This window comes from Balaenoptera musculus, chromosome 21 (assembly GCF_009873245.2).
Source record: "Balaenoptera musculus isolate JJ_BM4_2016_0621 chromosome 21, mBalMus1.pri.v3, whole genome shotgun sequence".
In the NCBI taxonomy this organism is placed as follows: Eukaryota; Metazoa; Chordata; class Mammalia; order Artiodactyla; family Balaenopteridae; genus Balaenoptera; species Balaenoptera musculus.
The window spans coordinates 32,844,206-32,869,383 of record NC_045805.1 but is presented as its reverse complement, the minus strand read 5'-3'; the positions used below and the strand labels follow the sequence as shown (position 1 = coordinate 32,869,383).

The 25,178-nt window shown below is 38.6% G+C and overlaps 1 protein-coding gene across 2 annotated transcripts; it reads left to right on the top strand.

The window, feature by feature from the left end:
• The first annotated feature begins 1,461 nt into the window (after positions 1-1,461).
• On the top strand, positions 1,462-25,118 carry DDHD2 (DDHD domain containing 2). 2 transcript variants are annotated; one of them, XM_036838680.1, is made up of 18 exons: positions 1,462-1,665; positions 1,938-2,036; positions 2,912-3,139; positions 3,959-4,149; positions 4,939-5,028; positions 5,591-5,711; positions 6,858-6,947; positions 7,901-8,036; positions 9,867-10,075; positions 10,360-10,427; positions 11,078-11,200; positions 12,066-12,161; positions 13,207-13,335; positions 13,443-13,598; positions 13,869-13,971; positions 14,112-14,282; positions 14,993-15,155; positions 24,905-25,012. In XM_036838680.1, exons 3-18 carry the CDS (start codon positions 2,920-2,922, stop codon positions 24,984-24,986), a joined length of 2,148 nt encoding a protein of 715 aa, XP_036694575.1. In that variant the 5' UTR covers positions 1,462-1,665; positions 1,938-2,036; positions 2,912-2,919; the 3' UTR covers positions 24,987-25,012. The 2 variants fall into 2 exon arrangements, with proteins under 2 accessions (XP_036694575.1, XP_036694574.1); XM_036838679.1 differs by lacking the exon at positions 1,938-2,036 and having other exon boundaries at positions 1,463-1,665; positions 24,905-25,118.
• Positions 25,119-25,178: the final 60 nt, after the last annotated feature.

The following is a 25,178-nucleotide window of genomic DNA, read 5'->3' as shown; positions in this document are numbered from 1 at the left end:
AGTTTCAGGGCTGCATATGCGGGAGCAGAACAGCACAGTCAGTTCTGACAGTCATCTTGAAACCAGTAATGCGGTGGTCTGATCAGCGTCATCTTGGTTGTTTTAAGAACAGTTAATCTTTAGTTCCAGGGTTTCCATTTCTTTGAGGCCAGTTCTTGGAATTGTGGCAGCTTATGTCACGGCTACAGTCTGGTCATCATGTAGTTAACTTCTTCCACCTGGTGGGGATTTCAGTATCTGTAAGACAGCTCACAGGATACGGCTCAGAATATTATCTATAGCCCTTGAGGAGGGACTGAAGGTCCTTGACAATGCTTAATGACTAAACTATTATTTGGTCTCCTTTGACTGTTTTCCTTTGTTTCTGCATTTTCTCACTTCTCTGATTAAACTTATTCTTTGCCTAAAGTTTTTCCACAGACAAAAGGCGGGCTGAGGACATGGGGTGAGGGGGCAGGGACCGTACGGTCCTGCTCCGTTTCATCTGCAAAGAACAGAAGCTATTCAGGTGTTATAAATTTGAGGAGAAGGTATAAGTAAACTTGTGGATAATTGTGTGTGGCTCTTAAACTGTAAGAGAATTAATCTGTTATAAAAAAAAATCCCTCTTTTAGTTTCCTTTTTCTCAGCTTTTGAAGAAATAACAAGACAGAAAAACATTCCCTGAACCCTTGCCCTATAATCTAGTTAGAAAATAGGAAAGTATTTTATTGCATGCCCGAAGGAATTGAAGTCTTCCAGAAAACTAAATAGGAGAGCTGGCAGGGCTACTACTTGAGAAATTCTTTTAACCTCTTTACCTCAGTTATGTCATCTTGTTTGGACAAAAATATCTCATCTCCAACCCTCTTGCGGCTTTTGAATCCTGCCAAGCTCACCTCTACATCTTTTAAAGATATCTTTTTGGCAGCTTCTAAATCCCAATAAACGCAAAGGAGAGGGGCAAAGACCCAGAGACGATCTTTTCTTCCCTTGCAAATGCCAATGGTATCCGTTCTCAGCACCCAGAAGTGGAGGTCTGGGTAGACGCAGCTGCCGCCAGCGCCCTGTCCTACTTCTCACTAGGGGCATGGCATCCCGGCGTCCCCGCACCATCCCGGCCCATGAGCAGGGTCAGCCAGGGTACCACCGGGTCAGAGGTCTGTTTTCCCATCTATTAAGTGGGGAGGCTGGGTCATCTTGAAGAACCTTGCTTTCACTGCAATTTGAAACGCTCCCCACCTATAACGTCTCATTCCCCATCCCTGCCTTCTAAATACCTGAGGCCTCTCACCCAGACCCCGTGCGCGGGTACCAAGCGGAGGGCTCGCGGCCGGCAACACCCGCGTGCCCAGCGCTCCGACCTCCAGCCCGCTCGGAGGAGCACATCTCGCGCGAGTCCCTCCACCTCTCGCGACACTTCCCGCCAGCGCCCCTGCGGGCCTCCACGCCCCACCCGTTGCCTCCACGCAGCAGTCCCCGTCACCTCACCTTTGCTCTAGGCAGCCTGGCCCGCTGGGAGCGCGGCGGAGCACTGTGTTGGGCGCGAGCCCGGCGGGGCCGCAAGCTCCGCCCTGCTCTGCTCCGCCCCGCCCCTCCTGGGCTCGCGGGGAAGGCCTCCGCGGGGGATATGTCGTAGCCCACTCAGCGAAGGCAGGAGAACTTGAAAGGCTGCGGGGCTGCCAGGTGAGTCTGCGGCGGCGCGTTCGGGGCGGCGGCCGGGCCCAGGGCTCCGACCGGCGTGCGGGTGGGAGGCACTGCGGGATGGAGATGCCAGGGGTGAAGGAGGACGCGATGCCCGAGGCAGGGAAGGGGGGCTGGGAGGACCAGCCCTGGCGGGGTGGGGGTGACCTCGGTTACAGGGACGCGGCCAGGGACCCTTTTGCATCGACCGTGCCCGAAGGCACCTGGAAATCACCTCGTTCTCATCCACGCTCCGCTCCTCTCTGCGGGGCTAGACGCGGGACGGAGAGAGGCGTCCGCGAACCCTGAGGTCCCAGACCTGGGCTGCAGGAGGCCCGGGGTCGTGGGGAGAAGGGACACGCAAGGTGGCGGAGGTAAATTCGTGCTGGGAAAAAAGATAAAGTGGCGGAAGCTGGAGAGCGTCCGCTCCGAGGGAGGCCGGGTGTTTGCGGTCCCGCTGCGCTCGGTGCTGAGATAGCGATGGTCTTGCCCGCGCCCCTCCGAGGAGCCTGGGTTTACTTTCGACGTCTGCAGTGTTAGTCTCTGCGAGTGTTAAAGGGGCGGAAATACACAGGTCACGGTCTTCCTTGAGGGAAGGAGGCTTTTGAGGTCACTTGTTACTTTTCGTCTGAGACCTGGATGGTGCGAGTGGGTGCGCGCGTGCGCACAGTGGCCCCAAGCGAGGGTTCGCGTTTTCAGAATTTGTACCACAGTCTCTACTTAAGCACCCTTCAAGCATTGATAAAAAGTGACTGGTTCTTAAGTGAATAGTTTTATTTTCAATATTGTGATTCCAGTAGTCAGGTAAATGTGTAATGACAAGGGCCTGGAGCCTACAACCAGGTGTTATTAAGACGGAGTACGCGTTTTTGCCTTGGGACCAGACTTAGATTGGAAATTGGGGTAAAATTTTTTTTGCAGTCAAGATTTCGACCATGTGTTTCTCGTGATTCCAGTTTTGTTTAATTAAAACCATGCAGTTTTCTGAGAGGATTGGAAGATCAGTGCAAAGTGGTTGGTCTAACTATAAGAAGCGTTTTGTTTAAGGCCTCCTTCCTCCAAAAAAAAAAGAAAAACCCCAAAAACAAAACCAAAAAAAGCTGTTAATTTATGTTATTTCTGTTTTAAATTATGCAGCCCCCTTAGATTTTTTTTCAGAAATGACTCCTTAAAAATGACCAGTTTTGTGTGTGTGAACAATTACACTGTTAATAGAAGGAAATTTTATTGATAGTTTTTTGTCTTTTAGAGAAAGAAATGTCATCAGTGGAATCACACGAGGAACAATTGTCCCAGTCAGATCCATCCCCGTCACCAAACTCATGTAGTTCCTTTGAGCTGATAGACATGGATGCTGGCAGTTTGTACGAACCCGTTTCTCCTCATTGGTTTTATTGTAAGATAATAGATTCTAAGGAGACATGGATTCCCTTCAACTCTCAGGATTCACAGCAGCTGGAAGAGGCATACGGCTCTGGTAGGGTGAAAGCTATGACTTGTAATAGACGAGGACTTACTGTCATTTCTCTAAAACTGTAATATAAAAGTCCTTATAGTGAGTGCTATTAGAAGTAAATTTTAGATTTTTTTCTAGTTGTCTCATAGCATTTTTTTTTGCTTTACATTTTTTATACTTTCCAAATTTTACCTAATAATCTTTTCTTTTTAACATCTTTATTGGAGTATAATTGCTTTACAATGGTGTGTTAGTTTCTGCTTTATAACATCCTATAGCATTCTTATATAGAAGTTCTGCATTACTATCCAGCCAATTTATAATATTCAAGAATTTGGTCTGTAGTTTGAAAACAGGACCTATTGTAATTCCTGCATAGTTAACCAATAATGTTTCTTATGTTTCAGTTTCTGTTTATGAAGAGTGTGGTACGGGCAGTGTCACATTGCAAAAGAATGAATTCTTTCATTTTTCTCTTGTTTTTTCTTCTTTTATGGAAACAAGAATGATGCTGGTTACTACCTTATCATCATGATGGTCATTAATTTATCTTTTGGTCCCTTAAACAAAAAATTCAGAAGAGCTTTCTTTTATACATTTTTTTTTAAGGGACACTCCTATCTCTCCTCAGAAAAAGAACAAAACAGCATTGGGTATTATTTTTTTCATGTTTCATTAAAACCAAGAATGATGTTGATGGTTTATAAAGTAGTTTAGCCAAGAAGAAACAGATCATTCGTGTGTTTTATAACATTATTTAGAGCATAACTCAGAGTTGTATTTTGGGAGCTCTATTTTGCTATACTATGTACTTCTTTTCCCCTTTCCACTCCCTGATAGGAAAAGACTGTGATAGGAGAGTTGTGCCCACTGATGGGGGCAGATACGATGTTCATTTGGGGGAGAGGATGCGGTACGCCGTATACTGGGATGAGCTAGCATCAGAAGTGAGGCGCTGTACCTGGTTTTACAAGGGAGACAAAGATAATAAGTATGTTCCGTACTCGGAGAGCTTCAGCCAAGTGTTAGAGGTATTCCTGTGACCCTTTTTTACTCATTTTCTTCATTGTGTTCTTCTCTTATTTCATAATCTTTTCTTCCTCTTGTGACTTATTCTGTGAATTTACAGAGAGAGTTTGGTTCTATTTGCATCACAGTTCATAGCATTTCTTTTTGCAAGCTCGTTTCAGGATAAAGTAGTTTTATTTTCAAATTTTGAAATACTATGGAAACTATTATGTATTTAAATTAAAATTTTTTTTTCTCTAATGGTGATCTTTGTAAATATTTAAACTGTGACCACAGGATTGGTCTTTTTTGCCTTTTATTTTTCTTGCTCTGAAAATGTTCTGAAATTTGCTTTAAATTGGAGTAGGATATTAATATTATTGAACGAAATATATCAAAATGTGAACAATGATTATTTCTAGTCTTGATGATGGAATTGGGACTGATTTTTTTCCTTTGTCCTGTACTATTATCGTAATTTTAAAATAAATTTGATAAATCAAGAGAAGGAACTTTATATGTAATGTAATCCTCATTTTATGGATAATACACATGCATTAACATTATTGAAAGAAATATATCAAAATGTGTACAGTGATAATCTCCAGTCTAGATGATAGAAGTAGAAGTGATTATTTTTTCTTTGCTCTATACTAGTACCTGTTCTCATTTTAAGAGAATTAAAATAAATTTGATAAATTAGAGTAAGATATTCTTATTGTAATTGTTTATCTAGCAGTATTCTTGTAAAAAAGTTCAGTTTTAATAGAAAAACCATTACGGAAATCTAATGAAATGTGTTTTCTTTTAAGGAAACTTACATGCTTGCTGTAACTCTGGATGAATGGAAAAAGAAACTGGAGTCTCCCAACAGAGAAGTTATTATATTGCACAATCCAAAGGTAAAGCAAATTAATGCCCTTCTTTAACATTGGGATTAAAGGTTAATTGCATTAGTAAGAAGAACTTAATTGGTTTCTTTTTCTGGGGATTCTACATAGGATAAGCTTTGGACATTTTTATATTACATTCACAGTTATGAAACTTGAAGCTGTGGCTCCTACCGTCATTTCCTCATTCAACTCTTACACAAAAATTTTCTTAGGGAAAATTATGTCACTGTAGATTTAGAAAATCACTGACACGTTATGTGGGCACCTCTTCCATGTGTAGGGTATGGTTGAAAGATCTGTTAGCCTGATGAATTTTCATTTTCCTATTTTTTTTTTTTTTAGCTTTACTGAGGTATAATTGACGAAATAGCAAGATATTTAAAGTGTACAACATTAGCCTAATGTATTTTCAGGATTCTCATTTCAAGCTGTAGGAGTTGCATATCAAAACTCCAGTTGAGATTTGACTATGTGTTATGTTTTAAAAGACCCGTTCCTACCCCTCAGAATGTATAAATAGAAGTGTCTTTAATGTAGAGTATGTTTATTGCTCTGATCTTTTTTATTTGAGCTTATGGTACATTACCAGCCAGTCGCGGGGTCTGATGAATGGGGTTCAACACCCACTGAGCAGGGCCGACCTCGAACAGTGAAGAGAGGGGTTGAGAACATCTCTGTTGACATTCATTGTGGTAATGTTAATCATTCATTTTTTTTCTTATCTTCTGATATACTTATTTGTGTATGACTTAAATCGTGGTCTTTCTCTATGGCTTTAGATTACGTCAAGGCTTAAAAATGGTCTTTAATCAAATGGGCTTATTCTAAGTTAAGATTAGCATTACTTCATCTACTAAGAATCTTAATAGGTACAAAAATCTCTTTTAAAGTTGCTAAGTATGTATGGTGGGGTGGATAAAATTTGACAGTACTAATCAGGAGGTCACTAAGTACAAATGAACTGATTTAGTCCTAATTCTAAGAAGTGTGATTCCACCTGCTTGATTATTAATTTATTCCTGGTAACTCCTGAAGGTTTTCAGGAGGTTTTCAACCAGGGAAAACTATTTTTCAGTAGGACCTTGATGGTTATCCATTGCTGTCTAGCTAGGGTCATTTATGGTTGGTTTTATAATATATTTAACTGGATTATAAAATTCCTTTCATCTTTCAGAGGAGATGGCTTGTCTCTTGGACAAAGTCGTAGACTTACTGTAATTTGAAAAGATGAGTTTAAAATTTCAGGCTTCAAATACATACCAGACTTTATTGGTACAACTGATAAAAATAGAATATTAGGTAAAAGTATCCTGTCAATATTAAATTACTTGAATTTGGTAACTGCCCTGTGGTTAAATAAGAGCATATTCTTAGGAAATACATAATAAAATATTAAAGGGTTAAAGAGATGTGATATATGCCATCTGATAATGTATGCAACCTGCTCCCAAATGGTTCAGAAAAATAAATGTGTGTGAATACACATACACATAGAGAAATAAAGCAAATGTGGTAAATGTTAAAGTGTTGAATCTATATAAAAAGTACATGAGAGTTTCTGTACTGTTCTTTCAAGTTTTCAATAAGATTGCAGTTATTTCAAAATAAAAAGTTTAAAAAACTTGAACAATGTTTTCACTGACTTATTACAAGATAAATTAGAAACAAAGTAAAATCACTATATTTTTACTAAGTAGTTCAATATGGGACTGTGTCTTTTAAAATATCTGCTCATATTTTAACTTGCCCATTTCTATTATCTATTCATTGTGAATGTTTGATTTTAGAATACATGACTAGTTATATAGAGTAATTTTTCTTTGTAATTTCACTTGTAGGGGAACCTTTACAGATAGATCACTTGGTTTTTGTAGTCCATGGGATCGGACCAGCCTGTGATCTCCGCTTTCGAAGCATTGTACAGTGTGGTAGGTTTGCAAAGCATGTTATATTAGATCATGTAAGGGGACTGTTAGTGCTCCTGTGAGTTGAGATAAAGTGTTGTCTTTAGTCTGTTGTCTTAGCTGCATAATAAGATTTGGAGAGCTAAAGACAGGTGGCAAGGTAGTCAAGCTTCCCAGCTTAGACCTAAAGTGCTAGTAAATTCCTTAGGCTAATAGGTTTATATTCTTAACTAATAAATCTTGAGTGAGTAAGCCCTCAAGTCTTATAAAATTGTTTTATGATGTGATGGTCCTCTTTATAACCATTCTAAATTTAAAGGGAACCATAAATATATGACCATGAAGATAATATAGTTTAAATGAATAACAGAAGCTTCAACCATTTTTGTAATTCATACTGTGATAAACCTTATGATATTCTAATTGGAATATTTAGGTCGTTAGTATAACTTGACTTTGAAAGGTAGTATTCATAGTCTAACTGCCCTAATTTGGGAGTCTGATCGTAATGGCTAATGCCGCTAAGCATAAACCTCCTAGAAGGTTAAGATCGACGTAATATGAATTCCAAACGGCAGTGTATTTTTTAAAAATTTAAAATTTTGGGTAAAGGTTGTTTATAAGAACCAGAAAGTTAGGATAGGAACCTGACTGCAAGGCCAATTGACATGGTCAAGTGGTTTGTTTAAAAAATTGAAACAGTTCCCTTGACACGGCAGAAGTTTTGAAGTTACTGTGTGATTTTTTTTTTTTAATATAAAAATGTTTTGTATAGTAACAGCAGTTCTATATTAAAGGAATGTCTTTTCCTACATGCACTGTTAATTTTTTCTTGAATACTCAATCTACTTTTGACTCGAGTCAGTAGGTGCTATAAGCAAATATAGATGGATGCAGTATAATTATAAGATCTGTTGCATCCTCGCTCTACAAATTGATCGCTTCACCGTTAATGCATAGTTAATTTTCTTTTCTAGTTAACGATTTTCGCAGTGTTTCTTTGAACCTGCTACAGACGCATTTTAAGAAAGCCCAAGAAAATCAGCAGATTGGGAGGGTAGAATTTCTCCCAGTCAACTGGCACAGTCCTTTGCATTCCACTGGTGTGGATGTGTGAGTAGTACTTTACACCTTTGAGTTGCTAACTGTGATTGTAATGTTTTCTGATCATTGATATGCTTAGGAACATTTCTGCTATAGCTGATTGTATATATAAAATTTTGTTCAACAGAAAACTTTTTGTACTTCTGTGTCTTTTTCTTAAGAGATACATTATTAAGTGCGGACCAACCCCTTTGTTTAACTAGCTCGGGTTAGGAGTGGGGAGTTGTGTGTATCTTCTTCCAGTATGTTTTACTGGCTCATTAGTGTTTACTACTACAGCTTTATTATTTCTTCAGCATAAAGCCGAATGTTGCTTTCTCCCCATAGTGTATAAGCATTTCCATCTTAAGATGTCAAAAGCCAACCTACCTCAAGATGTACAAAGTATTTTGTTGTTCCTTTTGTGATCACATTTAGATAATATTTGTCCAAATTTGGGGAAAAAAGGAAATTCCCAAATATTAAATTATTGGGGTTTATAACTTGACGTATAATTGGTGCAATGACTTTTAAGTGATGGCTTGCTTAAGTTACAGGCTCAGTAGTTCTGTTTGTAAACTTTTTGGTAATGTCAGAGAAGGTTGCCTTATATTAAGGATATTCAGCTGTGGGCTCGCCAGAAAGAAGTATGTTCATAATATAGTTCTAGGATAGAAGTAGGAGATGCTTCTCTGGTAGATAAAGGAAGTAGCATTGTTTCCATGCTGGTCTTGGAAATGGCTTTTCTGATTCCATGTCTCTCAGTTCTTAATACCCTATGATTTGAGCATATTCCACGTGCCAAATGCTCCATTGTGGTGTTGCTTTTACTAGGTGCACAGAGTTCACATTCTTTCATATTTGAGTTGATGCTAAGAGGTTACTAGGCGCACATAGCCCTCTCTAAGCTACAGAAGATGTTGAAGGTTTGAGGAGTCTTTCTGGGAGCTTTGAGAAAGCTTTATGTGGAAGCTGATTTACACTACGTCAACATTGTTTTCCTTTGCGAGATATGAGTTCTGTTTGTCCTTGGCATCTGGCAGTCTCACCTTCTTTCAGCTTTTAGAAATTCGGCATAGAGAGAGAGAGCTGATCCATTTATCATCTGACTTGTGATCAAAAAACCTTAATGCTGAGAATTCTAGGAAAAGCCTCTTGTATCTTTTAAAAAACTCTATTATAGAGAATTTTGTACACAAAAGTAGCATATATAATGAATCTTCATGTATTGATTATGATTACCCAGCCCAACAAGCCTCAACACGTGGCCAGTTCTGCCCCATCCATATCTTCCGTGTACTGCCCATCCCTCCACTCTATTACTTTTGGATAAAATCTTAAGACATCATCATTTCATCTGTTAAATGTTTCAGTTTGTATATCCTGTTAAGGATTAAAAATATATATATAACACCATTATCACATCTAAAAAAATTCTTAATATCAGCAAATATACAATCAGTATTCGAATTTGTAATTGTCTAATAAATGTCATGATTTATATATACACATACATACACATACATGCACATACACACATAGTTTAAACTGGGATCATAAATTGCAATTAGTTGATGTCTTTTAAGTCTCTTTTAATCTCTTGATTACCTTTCTATCTCTTATTTTCTTGTAATTTATGTCTTGAGGAGGCTGGGTTTTTTGTCTTGCAGAGTTTCTCACACTCTGAATTTTGCTGGTCACATCCCTTTGGCTTCATTACAAATGTCTGTCCTCTATATTTCCTGTAAATTGATAGTTATCCCTTGTATCTTAATTTCTAAGTGTAATTTGGATAATAACTTAGAGGAGGCTATGGAATGTATTTAGGTTTTCTGCTTAAAATATCTTTTGTTTTTTCAGAGATCTGCAGCGAATAACTCTGCCCAGCATTAACCGCCTAAGGCACTTCACCAATGATACAATTCTGGATGTCTTCTTCTACAACAGCCCCACCTACTGTCAGACTATTGTGGACACAGTTGCTTCTGAAATGAACCGATTATATGTACTTTTTCTGCAGAGGAACCCTAATTTCAAAGGGAGCGTATCCATCGCTGGTCATAGTTTAGGTAACGGATTCTATGTGACCAGAGATGACTATCACATTTTAAGGATACCTGTTTTTGAAGTACAGGGTCTTTTATCAGTATCACATTCAGAGGTCTAGAACTGGTCTATGATGAAGAATTTGGAAGGGGTTGGAAGGGTGGTGGTGGATTGGAAAGAATGACTCCCTGCTTCATAGATTTTGCTTCATGGGTAATTGGCTTATTACTTTTTTTTTTGTATAAAAGACAGCTATTTAGTGCTAATGCTTTGAAATTGTCCCTTCTTTCTTCTGTTTTACTTGTAGGTTCACTTATATTGTTCGATATCCTAACAAATCAGAAAGATTCTTTGGGGGATGTTGACAGTAAAAAGGTAATTTAGATGTTCAGATAGGTTCTTTTGTATGCTTTCTTAGTAAGCATTTTTAGATTTTAGGCTTTTTGTTTTTCGCTTAGTCTCATACCATAATATTTACATTTATTTTAATTTTAACAGACTTGTAATTATCTCTGTCATTCTTGGATGATAGAAGCAAGATAGTAGTATGCTTCTACAAATATTTGCCACATTCTAAAATAATTATAGGTATCTTATTTTTTTCATTATAAATATGCACTACTGATCTGTTATTAGAATTATAGAATCATTGAGTTGAAATGGAATTTGCATATGAGGAAATGAAGAGTGAACTGGATGCAAACTGATATAGTTTATAGAAATTCTGTTTGAAAGCCATCCTTAAACATTAATAAGAGCTCAGGGAAGGCTTTATTAATGATGATGAAGAATACTTTGATACTCATTCATTCACTCATTCATTTATTTAAAAACATCTTAGGTTTCAACTGACTGCAAAAACTTAAAGATCAATCACAATTTATATTTCGTATAAATTACAATTTATTCAAAGTTAAGATAGGTCTCTGTGGATATCTAACATAGTACTTTCCTTTACTGCAAAGTAATATTAATAAAAATCTGAATGAATTTAGAGAATACGAGCTTTACAATTTAACTTTTAGGATTTGCCAAGTATTTTCATGGATCAAGGAGACACACCGACACTGGAGGAAGATTTGAAGAAACTTCAACTCTCTGAATTCTTTAGTATCTTTGAGAAGGAGAAAGTAGATAAGGAAGCTCTGGTAAAAATAATCTTTTAAAACTTTGCACTATACCATTTTCAGTATTTTTTTTTTAATAAATTTATTTTATTTATTTATTTTTGGCTGCGTTGGGTCTCTGTTGCTGCGCGTGGTCTTTCTCTAGTTGCAGAGAGTGGGGCTACTCTTCCTTGCGATGTGCAGGCTACTCATTGCGGTGGCTTCTCTTGTTGCGGATATGGGCTCTAGGTGCGCGGGCTTCAGTAGTTGTGGCTCGCGGGCTCTAGAGCGCAGGCTCAGTAGTTGTGGCGCATGGGCTTAGTTGCTCCACAGCATGTGGGATCTTCCTGGGCCAGGGATCAAACCCGTGTGCCCTGCATTGGCAGGCGGATTCTTAACCACTGTGCCACCAGGGAAGTTCCCCATTTTCAGTATTTTTATTGCTTCTTTTCATCGTACTGCTTGCTAAGAACCTGCCCTTTAGAAACATTTTAGTCATAAATACTTCGTTATCATTAGTAATGCTCTTTAGCCTTATTTGTGTGCTTTTTATCATATAAAGTGATCTTTGCTTTGTGGAGGTTCAGAGTTCCAAGGAGCCATGTTAATAGCAATGGAGCAAAGACTAAAACACAGCACAGCTCTGAAAACATGAGAGCAGGAATAAATGACCACTAACTTTTCCAACTCTTATTTTCTGTTATACTTTCTAGAGCTCTGCTGTGGATATTTGCTTGTTTATTTGTTTTTGTTACCACTAGGGAGTCCTAGTCATGCAAAGCAAAGAACAACAGAGTGTTTAGGCCTTATTCCTCTCAGAGAACAGGGCATTTACTTATTTATTTTTAGGACATTTAATTGATTTTATTTTGCCTAGAAATAAAGATATTTGATTTTTTATGCTTAGGCTTTATGTACAGACAAAGATCTTCAGGAAATGGGAATTCCCTTAGGACCAAGAAAGAAGATACTAAACTACTTAAGGACCAGAAAAAATTCAGTGGTATGTGCTTAATATAGCTTGTGGGATTAAACAGTTTTTTGACTTCCCTGTATCCTTGTGCTTTGTGAGGTGTTTAGTATAGGGAGCTAAGCAATTTTTAAAATTGACCTTTGGCTCTCTTTTCAGAAATTAAACACATTTACTTTATTGATATCTTTAAAAGTGTTGTTAGCTTCAGAAGTCTTTATCTCCCCTGGACTTCCACCATTCAGTTTTTTCCTTTTTTTTTTGGTTTGTTTTGTAACTGCTTTATTGAAATATAATTCACAACACATACCATAAAATTCACCCTTTTAAAATATACAATTCAGTGGGTTTTAGTATATTTGCAGAGTTGTATAACCATTACCACTATCTAATTCCAGAACATTTCCATCACCGCAAAAAGAAACATCATATTCATTAGCAGGCACTCCCTATTCCTCCCTCCTGTGAACCAATGATCTATTTTCTGTGTTCATGTATTTTCTTATTCTGGATATTTCATATAAACAGAGTCATACAATATGTGGCCTTTTGTGACTGGCTCCTTTCACTTAGTATAATGTATTCAAGGTATAACCGTGTTGTAACGGTGCTTCTGCACTGAGCATTTTTGGCCACTGATTCCTTTCCATAGTCTAGTTAATTATTTTTCAACCTTTTAGCAGGTTGCTCAGTTCTGATTTAAGGCTGATAGAGACATACTACTTGCTTTGATTAGAAAGGCATAGCACTTCATTGAACTCCTCAGCAATCCCCAACATTCATTCCACAGTGCTCTGCTATCGTTTTCTCTCATGATGGTTGCCTAAAGTTTCAACTGCTACCCAAATGGCTTTGTACAGCTTTCATTATTTCAGAGCATGTAGGGATATCAATTCATAATTTAAGGCAACTTTTGTTTTCATCAGCTTTATCTTGTTCTCTGAGAGATTCTTCTTAAAATTGTTGACTACCATTTCAAAACCTTCCCAAGCATCCTTTTAAACCAGTAGAAAACTGTATAATCCTTTGGATATTTTCACTACATAGCAGCCCCACAGAACTATTTTTTATTCTTTAGGGAATTAATAGACCAACCCCGAAATCACCTGCAGGGGCGAATATGTCTAACATCCCCAAAGAATCGGAGTTCTGCAGTAGTACTAATGGTACTGGAAATGATGAACATCTGGATGTTGGCATTGGGCAGGTAACAATACTAATTCTCTTTGGCCATTTTATTGTTTGCCATTGGTATGGTAGGAACAGATGTAACTTTTGTTATTAATGAGAGATGCTTTTATTTCCTCCTTCCAGGTGCCTGTAAAATACCCCCGGCTCATCTATAAACCAGAAATATTCTTTGCCTTTGGATCTCCCATTGGAATGTTCCTTACTGTCCGAGGCCTAAAAAGAATTGACCCCAACTACAAATTTCCAACATGCAAAGGTTTCTTCAATATTTATCACCCTGTAAGCATTGGACAGCTCTTGTGGTTTTACCTGAATATTAGGGCTTATTGGTAAAGAGCATACGATATTCTATTGTGTTGATTTACTTTTTTCTATATTATTCTGTAGTAATGAGATAATTTATAATAGTATGAATCTGGAAGTGATGGGGCAGAACAACTACATTTAAAAAAATGAGCTTATAATTATTCTTGCCTGATACATAGCTCCTGAGACTGTCATTATCTTTCTTCAGCAGAGGTATATGTAGCTATTGTTTTTCCTATGTAGTTTGATCCTGTGGCCTATAGGATTGAACCGATGGTGGTCCCAGGAGTAGAATTCGAGCCAATGCTGATCCCGCATCATAAAGGCAGAAAGCGGATGCACTTAGGTAAGTCTTGAGTATAGAACCTGATAATTCTAGACCTTCTGGTCAGTGCACACTGACTGGACCTCATTCACTTTGTTTAGCTGTGTTGAACCCTTTTACCTCTGTAAACCATGTAATGTTCTTTTTCATATATGTTTCAGAACTGAGAGAGGGCTTGACCAGGATGAGCATGGACCTTAAGAACAACTTGCTAGGTTCGCTGCGGATGGCCTGGAAGTCTTTTACCAGAGCTCCATACCCTGCCTTACAAGCTTCAGAAACTGCAGAAGAAACTGAAGCAGAACCTGAATCAAGTTCAGAGAAGCCTAGTGGTCAGTGACACTGTACATACTGATTTCCTACACCAGGCCAGATAACAGGGACTCCATGGTGTCTGGTTCTTATTTTCCCAGGGTCTTCTTACTTTCTCCTTTTTATTGTTTAGGACCAATACTATGAGTCCTAATGGGCCTTCAACTCTGCTGGTGTTTTCTGTCATCTAATAGCCACAAATTTTGGAAAAACATTATTTGTGAGGGAAGATGTCAAGAGAAGCTGAGCATCTAGTAATGAGGCTTTAAAACATTCCCCACTTGGGCACTATGGCAGTGATGCTCAGAGCCTACACTGTGAAGAACCTTGCTTTTACAGGGGAATGTCTGTGTATTCATGGGTTGGTTTTATTTTCCTGGCTGGGGACTAGCTAGGACACTTTTCCTCTTAATTTCACAGTTAATACTGCATTCTTTTGCTTTAGTTTTCAATTGCCTATGGAGTTCTAACCCTGTTTGCATTTAGTTTGTAAACCAAAGGCAAATGGAATTAGCCATTAAAGGTACAGGAAGGAAGAAAGGGATTGGATAAAATCAGTGTGCCTTGAGGAGAAGCTTTAAGGGGATTGAGAGGAGGAAAATGAGAGAGAGCTTTCTGAGCAGGGTAGCGCAGGGTACTCCTGCGGTACAGCTGGAGTCTGAGGGAAAGTAAGGACAACCTTGGAGGGCTGGACGCTTTTATATTCTTATTATGGTTCTTCTGTATCCAGATGTTAGCACAGAAGAGAACCTTGTAGCAGTTAAACAAGAAGCCCCCCCCATCCATGTGGGAATGCTGAATGGAGGCCAGCGCATCGACTATGTGCTACAGGAGAAGCCCATTGAAAGTTTTAATGAATATTTATTTGCTTTACAAAGTCATCTATGCTACTGGTAAGTGTTTGTTTGTTTTTTTAAGTCTATCTTTTTTTAAAATTAATTAACTTATTTATTTTATTTTTGGCTGTGTTGGGTCTTCGTTGCTGTGCGTGGTCTTTCTTTAGTTGTGGCGAGCGGGGGCTACTCTTTGTTGCTGTCACGGGCTTCTCATTGCGGTGGCTTCTCTTGCTGCAGAGCACGGGCTCTAGGCGCGCGGGCTTCAGTAGTTGTGGCTCATGGGCTCAGTAGTTGTGGCTCACGGGCTCTAGAGCGCAGGCTCAGTAGTTGTGGCACACGGGCTTAGTTGCTCCGCAGCATGTGGGATCTTCCTGGAGCAGGGCTCGAACCCGTGTCCCCTACATTGGCAGGAGGATTCTTAACCACTGCGCCACCAAGGAAGCCCCTAAGTGTTTGTTTTTGTTTTGGGGTTTTTTGGTCTTAATTGTTTGTTAAGATTTCTTCAGATGATATGAGTGTGCTGTTTTGTAATTGTATGAACAAGAAATCATTCTAATCCCAAATGTACACTGGCCTATCCTCCTTTTTCTACATCTATCAAATATCTGTGAAACAATTAAGACTTATTTCACCGAGCATAATATTCTTTAGGTCCATCCATGTTGCTGCAAATGGCAGAATTCCATCTTTTTTTTTATGGCTGAGTATTATTCCATTGTAATATATACCACATTTTCTTTACTCATTTGTCTGTTGTTGGACACTTAGGTTGCTTCCATATCTTAGTTATTGTGATTAGTGCTGCTGTGAACATTGGGGTGCGTGTATCTTTTCAAGTTAGTGTTTTCGTTTTTTCTGGATATATACCCAGGAGTGGAATTGCTGGATCATATGGTGGTTATATTTTTATTTTTTTGAGGAGCCTCCATACTGTTTTCCACAGTGGCTGCACCATTTCACATTCCCACCAACAGTGGACAAGCATTCCCATTTCTCCACATCCTCGCCAGTGTTTGTTATTTGTGTTCCTTTTGATGACAGCCGTTCTGACAGGTGTGAGGTGGTATCTCATTGTGGTTTTGATTTTCATTTCCCTGATGATTAGTGATGTTGAGCATCTTTTCATTTGCCTGTTATCCATTTATGTGTCTTTCTTGGAAAAATGTCTATTCAGGTCTCCTGCCCATTTTTTGATTGGGTTTTGTTTTTTTTTTTTTTGATATTGAGTTTTATGAGCTGTTTATATATTTTGGATATTAACCCCTTATCACTCATATCATGTGCAAATATTTTCTCCCATTCAGTAGCTTTTCGTTTCATTTTGTTGATGGTTTCCTTTGCTGTGTAAAAGCTTTTAAGTTTAATTAGGCCCCATTTGTTTATTTTTGCTTTTATTTTTTTGCCTTAGGAGACAGATCCAAAAAAATATTGCTGTGATTTATGTCAAAGAGTGTTCTGCCTATATTCTCTTCTAGGGGGTTTATGGTTTCCAGTCTTACATTTAGGTCTTTCATCCATTTTGAGTTTATTTTTGTAAATGGTGTGCAGAAATTTTCTAATCTCATTCCTTTACATGTAGCTGGCCAGTTTTCCCAGCACCACTTGTCAAAGAAACTGTCTTTTCTCCATTTTGCATTCTTGCCTCCTTTGTCATAGATTAATTAACCATAGGTGCATGGGTTTATTTCTGGGCTCTTTATTCTGCTCCATTGATCTATGTGTCTGTTTTTGTGCCAGTACTAATCTGTTTTGATAACTGTAGCTTTGTAGTATGGTCTGAAGTCAGGGAGGGTGATATCTCCAGCTTTGTTCTTTCTTTCTCAAGACTGTTTTGGCAATATGGGGTCTTCTGTGATTCCATATGGATTTTAGGATTATTTGTTCTAGTTCTGTGAAAAATGTCATGGGTATTTTGGTAGGGATTGCATTAAGTCTGTAGATTGCTTTGGATAGTATGGCCATTTTAACAATATTAATTCTTCCATTCCAAGAGTGTAGGATATCTTTCCATTTCTTTGTATCATCTTCAGTTTCCTTCATCAGTGTTTTATAATTTTCAGAGTGTAGGTTTTTCACCTCCTTGGTTAAGTTTATTCCTAGGGTATTTTATTCTTTTTGATGTAATTTTAAATGGGATTTTTTTTCTACTTTCTCTTTCTGATAGTTCATCATTAGTGTATAGAAAAGCAATAGATTTCTGTATATTAATCTTGTATCCTGCAAGTTTACTGAATTCATTTATTAGTTCTAACAGTTTTTTGGTGGAGGCTTTAGGGTTTTCTATACAAAGTATCATGCTATCTGCAAATAGTGACAGTTTTACTCCCTCCCTTCCAATTTGGATGCCTTTCTTTTTTTCTTTTTTTTTTCCTTTCTTTTTTTTTTGTCTGATTGCTGTGGCTAGGACTTCCAATACTATGTTAAATAGAAGGGGCAACATTAGGCATCTTTGTCTTGTTCCTGAATTTGGAGGAAAGGTTTTCAGCTTTTCATTGTTGCATATGACGTTAGCTGTGAGTTTGTCATAAATGGCCTTTGTTATGTTGAGATATGTTCCCTCTATATCAACTTTGATGAGTGTTCTTATCAAGAATGGATGTTGAATTTTATTAAATGTATTTCTGTGTCCATTAAGGTGATCGTGTGATTTTTGTCCTTTCTTTTGTTGATGTGGTATATCACATTGATTGATTTGTGAATGTTGAACCATCCTTGTGTCCCTGGAATAAATCCCACTTGATCATTATGTATGATCCTTTTTTTATATTGTTGGATTCAGTTTGCTAACATTTTGTTGAGAAGTTGTGCATCTATATTCATCAAAGATGTTGGCCTGTAATTTTCTTTTTTTGTATTGTATTGGTCTGGTTTGGGTATCAGGATAATGGTGGCCTCATAGAATGAATTTGGGAGTATTTCCTCCTCTTCAGTTTTTTGGAGTAGTTAAAGGAGGATAGGTGTTAGCTCTTCTTTGTACGTTTGCTAGAATTCCCCTGTGAAGTCAGTCCTGGACTTCTGTTTCCTGAGAGTTTTTTTTAATTACAAATTTAATTTCACTAGTGTTTGGTCTGTTTAAATGGTCTGTTTCTTCTTGATTCAGTCTTGGCAATTTTTATGTTTCTAGAAATTTGTCCATTTCTTCTAGGTTGTCTAATTTGTTGCAATATAACTGTTCATAGTATCCTTTTATGATTTTTTTATATCTCTGTGGTATCAGTTGTAATTTCTCCTCTTTCATTTCTTGTTTTGTTTATTTGGGTCCTCTCTCTTTTCTTCTTGGTGAGCCTGGCTAAAGGTTTATCCTTTTTGTTTATCTTTTCAAAAAACCAGCTCTCATTTTCATTGATCTTTTCTATTGCTTTCTTTAATTTCTATTTTATTTCCTTCTCTGATCTTTATTATTTCCTTCCTTCTGCTGACTTTGGGCTTTGTTTTTCTTTTTCTAATTCCCTTAGGTGGCAGGTTTGTTTGAGATTTTTCTTATTTCTTGAGGAAGGCCTGTATCACTATAAACTTCCCTCTTAAATCTGCTTTTGCTGCATTCCATAGATTTTGGAGAGTTGTGTTTCCATTTTTATTTGTCTCAAGGTATTTTCTGATTTCCTCTTTGATTTCTTTATTGACCCATCATTTTTCAGTAGCATGTCATTTAGTCTCCATGTGTTTGTTCTTTTCCCATTTTTTTTTTTTTTTAACTTTTTTGGGTTTATTTATTTATTTATGGCTGTGTTGGGTCTTCGTTTCTGTGCGAGGGCTTTCTCTAGTTGCGGCAAGTGGGGGCCACTCTTCATCGCCGTGCTTGGGCCTCTCACTGTCGTGGCCTCTCTTGTTGCGGAGCACAGGCTCCAGACACGCAGGCTCAGTAAATTGTGGCTCACGGGCCTAGTTGCTCCGCGGCATGTGGGATCCTCCCAGACCAGGGCTCGAACCCGTGTCCCCTGCATTGGCAGGCAGATTCTCAACCACTGCGCCACCAGGGAAGCCCCCATTTTTCTTTCTGTAATTGATTTCTAGTTCCATACCTTTGTGGTCGGAAAAAAGCTTGATATAATTTCTGTCCTCTGAAATTTGTTGAGACTTGTTTTGTGGCCCAACATGTGATCTGTCCTGGAGAACATTTCATGTGCACTTGGAAAAAAATGTGTATTCTGCTGTTTTGGAATGTAATGTCCTGTAGATATCTATTATGTCCACCTAGTCTATTGTGTCATTTAAGGCCACTGTTGCCTTATTGATTTTCTGTCTGGATTATCTGTCCATTGATGAAAATGGAATGTTAAAGTCTCCTACTATTACTGTATTATTGTCAGTTTCTCCTCTTATGTCTGTTACTATTTGCTTTATATATTTAGCTGCTCCTATCTTGGATGCATATATAGTAACAAATGTTATATCCTGTTCTCGTATTGATCCCTTTATCATTATAGAACGCCCTCCTTTGTCTGTTGTTATAGCCTTTGTTTTAAAGTCTATTTTGTCTGATAGGAATATTGCTGCCCCTGCTTTCTTTTCATTTCCATTTACAGGAAATATCTTTTTCCATTCCCTTATTTTCAGCCTGTGTGTGTCTTTAGCTCTGACATGAGTCTCCTGGAGGCAGCATATAGATGGGTCTTGTTTTTTGTCCAGTCACCCACCCTGTGTCTTTTTAAAATTTATTTATTTATTTTTGGCTGCATTGGGTCTTCGTTGCTGTGTGTAGGCTTCTCATTGCTTTGGCTTCTCTTGTTGCGGAGCATGGGCTCTAGGCACGCGGGCTTCAGTAGTTGTGGCACGTGGGCTCAGTAGTTGTGGCTTGTGGGCTCTAGAGCGCAGGCTCAGTAGTTGTGGCGCAGGGGCTTAGTTGCTCTGCGGCATGTGGGATCTTCCCGGACCAGGGCTCGAACCCGTGTCCCCTGCATTGGCAGGCGGATTCTTAACCACTGCGCCACCAGGGAAGCCCCACCCTGTGTCTTTTAATTGGAGCATTTAGTCCATTGACATTTAAAGTAATTATTGATAGGTATGTACTTATTGCCATTTTATTACTTGTTTTCCGGTTGTTTTTGTAGTTCTTCTGTATTCATTTCTTTTTTTTCTTCCTTTGTGGTTTAATGATTTTATTTAGCAGTATGCTTGTGTTCCTTACTTTTTTGTGTGTGTGTATATGTTGTAGTTTTTTGATTTGTGATTACCATGGGGTTCTTATATGTTGACCTATATCTACTTGTGTTAAACTGGCAGTCATTTAAGTTCAAACATATTCTAAAGAACCTACGTTATTTTACTCCCCTCCCCTGCATTTTGTGGTTTTGATGTTAACATTTCACATCTTCACGTTTATCCCTTAACTGTTTATTGTAGTTATAGTTGCTTTTACAGTTTTTTGTCTTTTAATCTTCATACTGGCTTATTTAAGTGGTTGATCCTCAGTCCTTACTATGTATTTGCCTTTTCTATTGGGATTGTCCCTTTTCTATAGGTTCTTACTTCTTTTCCACTTAGAGAAGACCCTTTAACATTTATTTTAGAGTAGATTTAGTATTGATGAACTGTTTCAGTTTTTGCTTGTCTGAGCAGTCCTTTATCTCTTCTTCAATTCTGAATGATAATCTTGTTGGGCAGAGTATCCTGGGTTGCAGGTTTTTCCCTTTCAGGACTTTGAATATATCATGCCACTCCCTTCTGGCCTGCAAGGTTTCTGCAGAGAAATCAGCTGATAGCCTTATGGAGATTCCCTTGTGTATGACTCTCTTTTTTTCTTGCTGCCTTCAGAAGCCTCTCTTTACCTTTTGCCATTTTAATTATGTTATGGCTTGGTGTGAGTTTGCTTGGGTTCATCTTGTTTGGGACCCTCTGTGCTTCCTGTTCCTGGCTATTTGTTTCCTCCAGGTTTGGGAAGTTTTCAGCCACAGTTTCCTCAAATACATCTTCGATGCCCTGCTCTCTCTCTTCTCCTTCTGAGACCCCTATAATGTGGATGTTGGTACATTTAATGTTAGCCCAGAGATCTCTTACACCATTTTCAGTTTTTAAAATCTCTCTTTTCTTTTTGCTGTTCTGATTGGGTGATTTCCATTATTCTATGTTTCAGATCACTTATGTGTTCTTCTGTATCACTTAGTCTGCTATTCAGTCCTTTTAGTGTGTTTTTTATTGCAGCCATTGAATTCTTCATTTCTGATTGGGTCTTTTTTATATATTCTAGTTCCTTGTTAAAATTCTCACTATGTTCATTTGTTCTTTTCCCTAATTCAGTTAACATTTTTAAATTAACTGTGTTCTGAATTCTTTATCTGGTAAATTGTTTATTTCTGTTTCATTATTTATTTTTTCATGGGTTTTCTCTTGCTGTTTCAATTGAGAGCAGTTCCTCTGCCTTTTCATTTTGCTTAACTTTTTCTGTCACTATGAATTTAGGTGAAACAGTTACCTATTGCGGTCTGAAAGGGGTATTCTTATGTGGGAGCATCCTTATACAGACTGTGTGTGCCCAGTGCCTTTGATGGGAGAGCAGGATTTGATGACACGGACAAAGTCATCTTTCCTCAGCTATCACCTTAGTAGGGGGTGGAGCTGGAGCTGGGTGTGAGAGGTGGGACTTCCCCTCTGCTCAGTGGCTGTCACCATGCAGTTGGGGACAGGGTCTGATCCTAAGTTGCTGGAGCCAAAGCCCTGAGGGTCCGGCCCAGGCTGGCTCTGTTCCCTTTAGGTGTGTTTCCCACCCCCCTGCACTGGAACCCTTGCCCCAGAGCTGGGGAGGGCAGACAAAAGTGGGGCCCATGTGGGCTCTCTGCAGACAGAGGTCCGAGCTGTCTGCCATGTGCAGCCTTGGGTGCATGTCCCCTTTGCCCCTCATAGTCGATCACTGCCCCCAGCCTCCCCTGTCTTGTTATGGGGCCACACTGCAGGGCAGCTGGGGCCTGTGTGGACTCTTGGTGTATGTTGGGGCGTAAGCCGTGGGGTAGAGGCCGCTGTCAGAGTTCTGGGCTTCTTCTGATGCACTGCTTGAGTAATTGCCAACAGTGGCTGCTGACACCGACACCCCACCCAGACTCTGCCCCAGGTCTGGGTTGCCTGTGCATCCCTTGGCTGTGTTTCTCCCTGGCGGCCCTAGATGCTGTGCAATGGTGCATCGTCATGGAGCAAGTGGGGCTGAGGTGTGCACCCAGGCGGGGAGACCTGGCAGCCACTAGAGCAGTCCTCCCACTGTACTCTCCGTCCTGCCTGGGGGCGAGCCAGCACGCACGCGCTCCCACAGCCCTGCTGCCCTCCAGCTAGCCAAGGGGGCTCGTCTCCCCTGATTAGGACCCCAGGACTGGGGCGTTCAGTCTGAGGCTCTCACTGCTCACTCCCCAGGGTGGGTCTCCGCCTGTGCATTCTCCCTTTCCCTCTGAGTCCCCTCCCAGGGGCACAGGTCCCAACCTGATCGCTTTTCTTCCCATCCTAAACGATTACATGTGGATCTTTCTTACAGCCTTGGTTGTACCGGAGCTTTTCTGCCAGTTTCCATTCCACATATAGATGTACTTTTGATGTGTTTTTTGGGGGGGTGAGTTCCATGTCCTCTTACTCTGCCACATTGATCGATCCCCCTTGCCATCCATACATCTTCTTTGGTGAATTGTCTGTTGAAATCTTTTGCCCATTAAAAAAATTGGATTATTTCATTATTAAGTTTTGAGAGTTTTCTATATTTTAGTTACAAGTTCTTTTCAGATATACTTTTTTTCCTCAGGATGTGGTTTGGTTTTCATTTTTCTAGCAAGTAGGTTTTGAAGCGCAGTTTTTTATTTTGATGAAGTCCATTTTACTGATGTTTGTGCTTTTCTGACATATTTAAGAAATCTTTGCCAAATCCAATGTCATTAAGGTTTCTCCTTTGTTTTTAGAAGTTGTGTCATTTTAGCTTTTACATTTAGCTCTATGATCCATTTTGATTGAGTTAATTTTTAAAGATGGTGTGAGGAAAGGATTGAGGTTCATTGTTTTGCATGTGGTTTTCCTGTTCTAGCAACATTTGTTGAAAAGTTTATTCAGATGGAGAAACTGTTGAATTGCTTTGGCTCTGTTTTGTTCCACTGATCTGTTTGTCTATCCTTATGCCAATAAAACACTGTCCTGATTACTGTAGCTTTATAGTAAGGCTTAAAATTAGGTATCTTTAGTCCTTCATCTTTGTTGTTCCTATTCGTAGTTATTTTAGGTATTGTAGGTCCTCTGCATTTCCTTATATATTGTAGAATGAACTTGTTAATTTCAGCCAAAAAGCTTTTTAGGGATTTTGATCGTGATTGCATTTTATCTATAGATCAATTTGGGGGAAGAATTGACAGCTTAATAATGCTGAGTCTTCTGACCCACGAACACAGTTCTCTCTCAGTGTATTTTGGTCTTGAGTTTCTCTCAGCAGTGTTTTGTGGTTTTCAGCGTATGTGTCATGCACTCTGTAATTCGTATTGCCCTCCTCCTATTATGAATAAGGTTGAGCATCTTGACATATACTTAAGGACCATTTTAATTTTGGGGGGGAGTTATCTATATACCCTTTATTCTCTTTTATATTGAAATTTTGGTTTTTTAATTGATAAATCTGTGATATGAGTTGTAAATACCTTTTCCCCAGTTTGTCTTTGACATTGTGTACATTACTTTTTGCTAAGTAGAAATTTTGATTTTTATGTAGTCAAATTTATTTTTTTTCCTTTTTTGGCTTCTGGAATTTGTGTCATACTTAGATTTTCCTTGCTCTCCAAAGAATTCCTTACCACAGTTTATTCTGATATTTTAGGGTTTCATTTTTACATATAAATCTTTGATTCTGTTCAAATTTATCCTAATAGTAAGGTGTGGATTGATCCAAATCATTTTCAGGATAGCTATCCAGTTGTTGCAACACTGTTAATAGATCTGATGTTCTAACTTTATTGTATTAAATTTCTATGAGTATTTAAGGCTACTTCTGGACTTCCTGTTCTTTTCTATTGATCCATTTATTTATGCACCAGGATCACACCATTTTAATATCTGGTTTAGCTAATCTCCCCTCACTGGTATAGGAGGAAGGAGTTTCTTAACCTGCCATCTGTGTATGGAGCTTGTGGGGAATAGAAAAAAGTCTATGAGTCCAGTGAAATTCTATTTATAATTTCGGGTATATATGTATATGGTGTCTTTTCTGGGGAGAAATCCATAGGTTTCATTAGATTCTCAAATAGATCCATGACTCAAAAAATGTCAAACCTTAGATCTAGAAAAGTGTTTGAGCCATATACCCTTACAGCAATCCGTGAATGCTGTATTTTTATAATCAAATTTCTTTACAAACTGGATATAAATAATTGCTTGTACACACACTGAATAATATCTGGAAGATGCATGAGAAATTGGTAACGTCGGTTGTCAGAAGTTGGGGACTAGTGGTGAAGAAACAGTGAGAAGGAGACTTCATTATTATATCCTTTTATATCTTTGATTTTTATTCATATGATTGTATTGGCTTTTTGAAAAAGGTGAATAACATTTAAAAAATTAAGGTGATGAATTGGATGACTCTTCCATGTTGTTCCAAGAGTGAGTTCTGTGGAAAGGTAGGGCTTGGTCATTTACTACTGGCTTTTTTATATTACAGGACATAATGCTAGACTTATTTGTTATAAGGTTACCTTACAAACCACTGCCAATTACATCACCTCTGAGTCAGATTTTTTTTAAACAGTAAAAAAATGAACTCGTAAGGTGGTTGTGTAGATTGAGATGATATATGTAAAGCATCTAGTACGAATGTTAGTTTCTTCTTTTTACAACATAATTTTTTCTCTTTACAGGGAGTCTGAAGATACAGTATTGCTGGTCCTCAAAGAAATCTACCAAACCCAGGGTATCTTCCTTGATCAGCCTTTACAGTAAAAATGAACCACCTATGGCTGCTTAATGTAAGTTTTTAAATGTCATGTATGCAGCATGGTTCCTACATATTAACATGGGACGAGGAACCGTGGAGCCTCAGCTCTTTATAAATACACTTTTTGTTGCCTGTCACCAAGATCCAGGTTATTTTTTAGAGGGACTCTGGTTAAAATTCATGGGAAAAAAGCACAG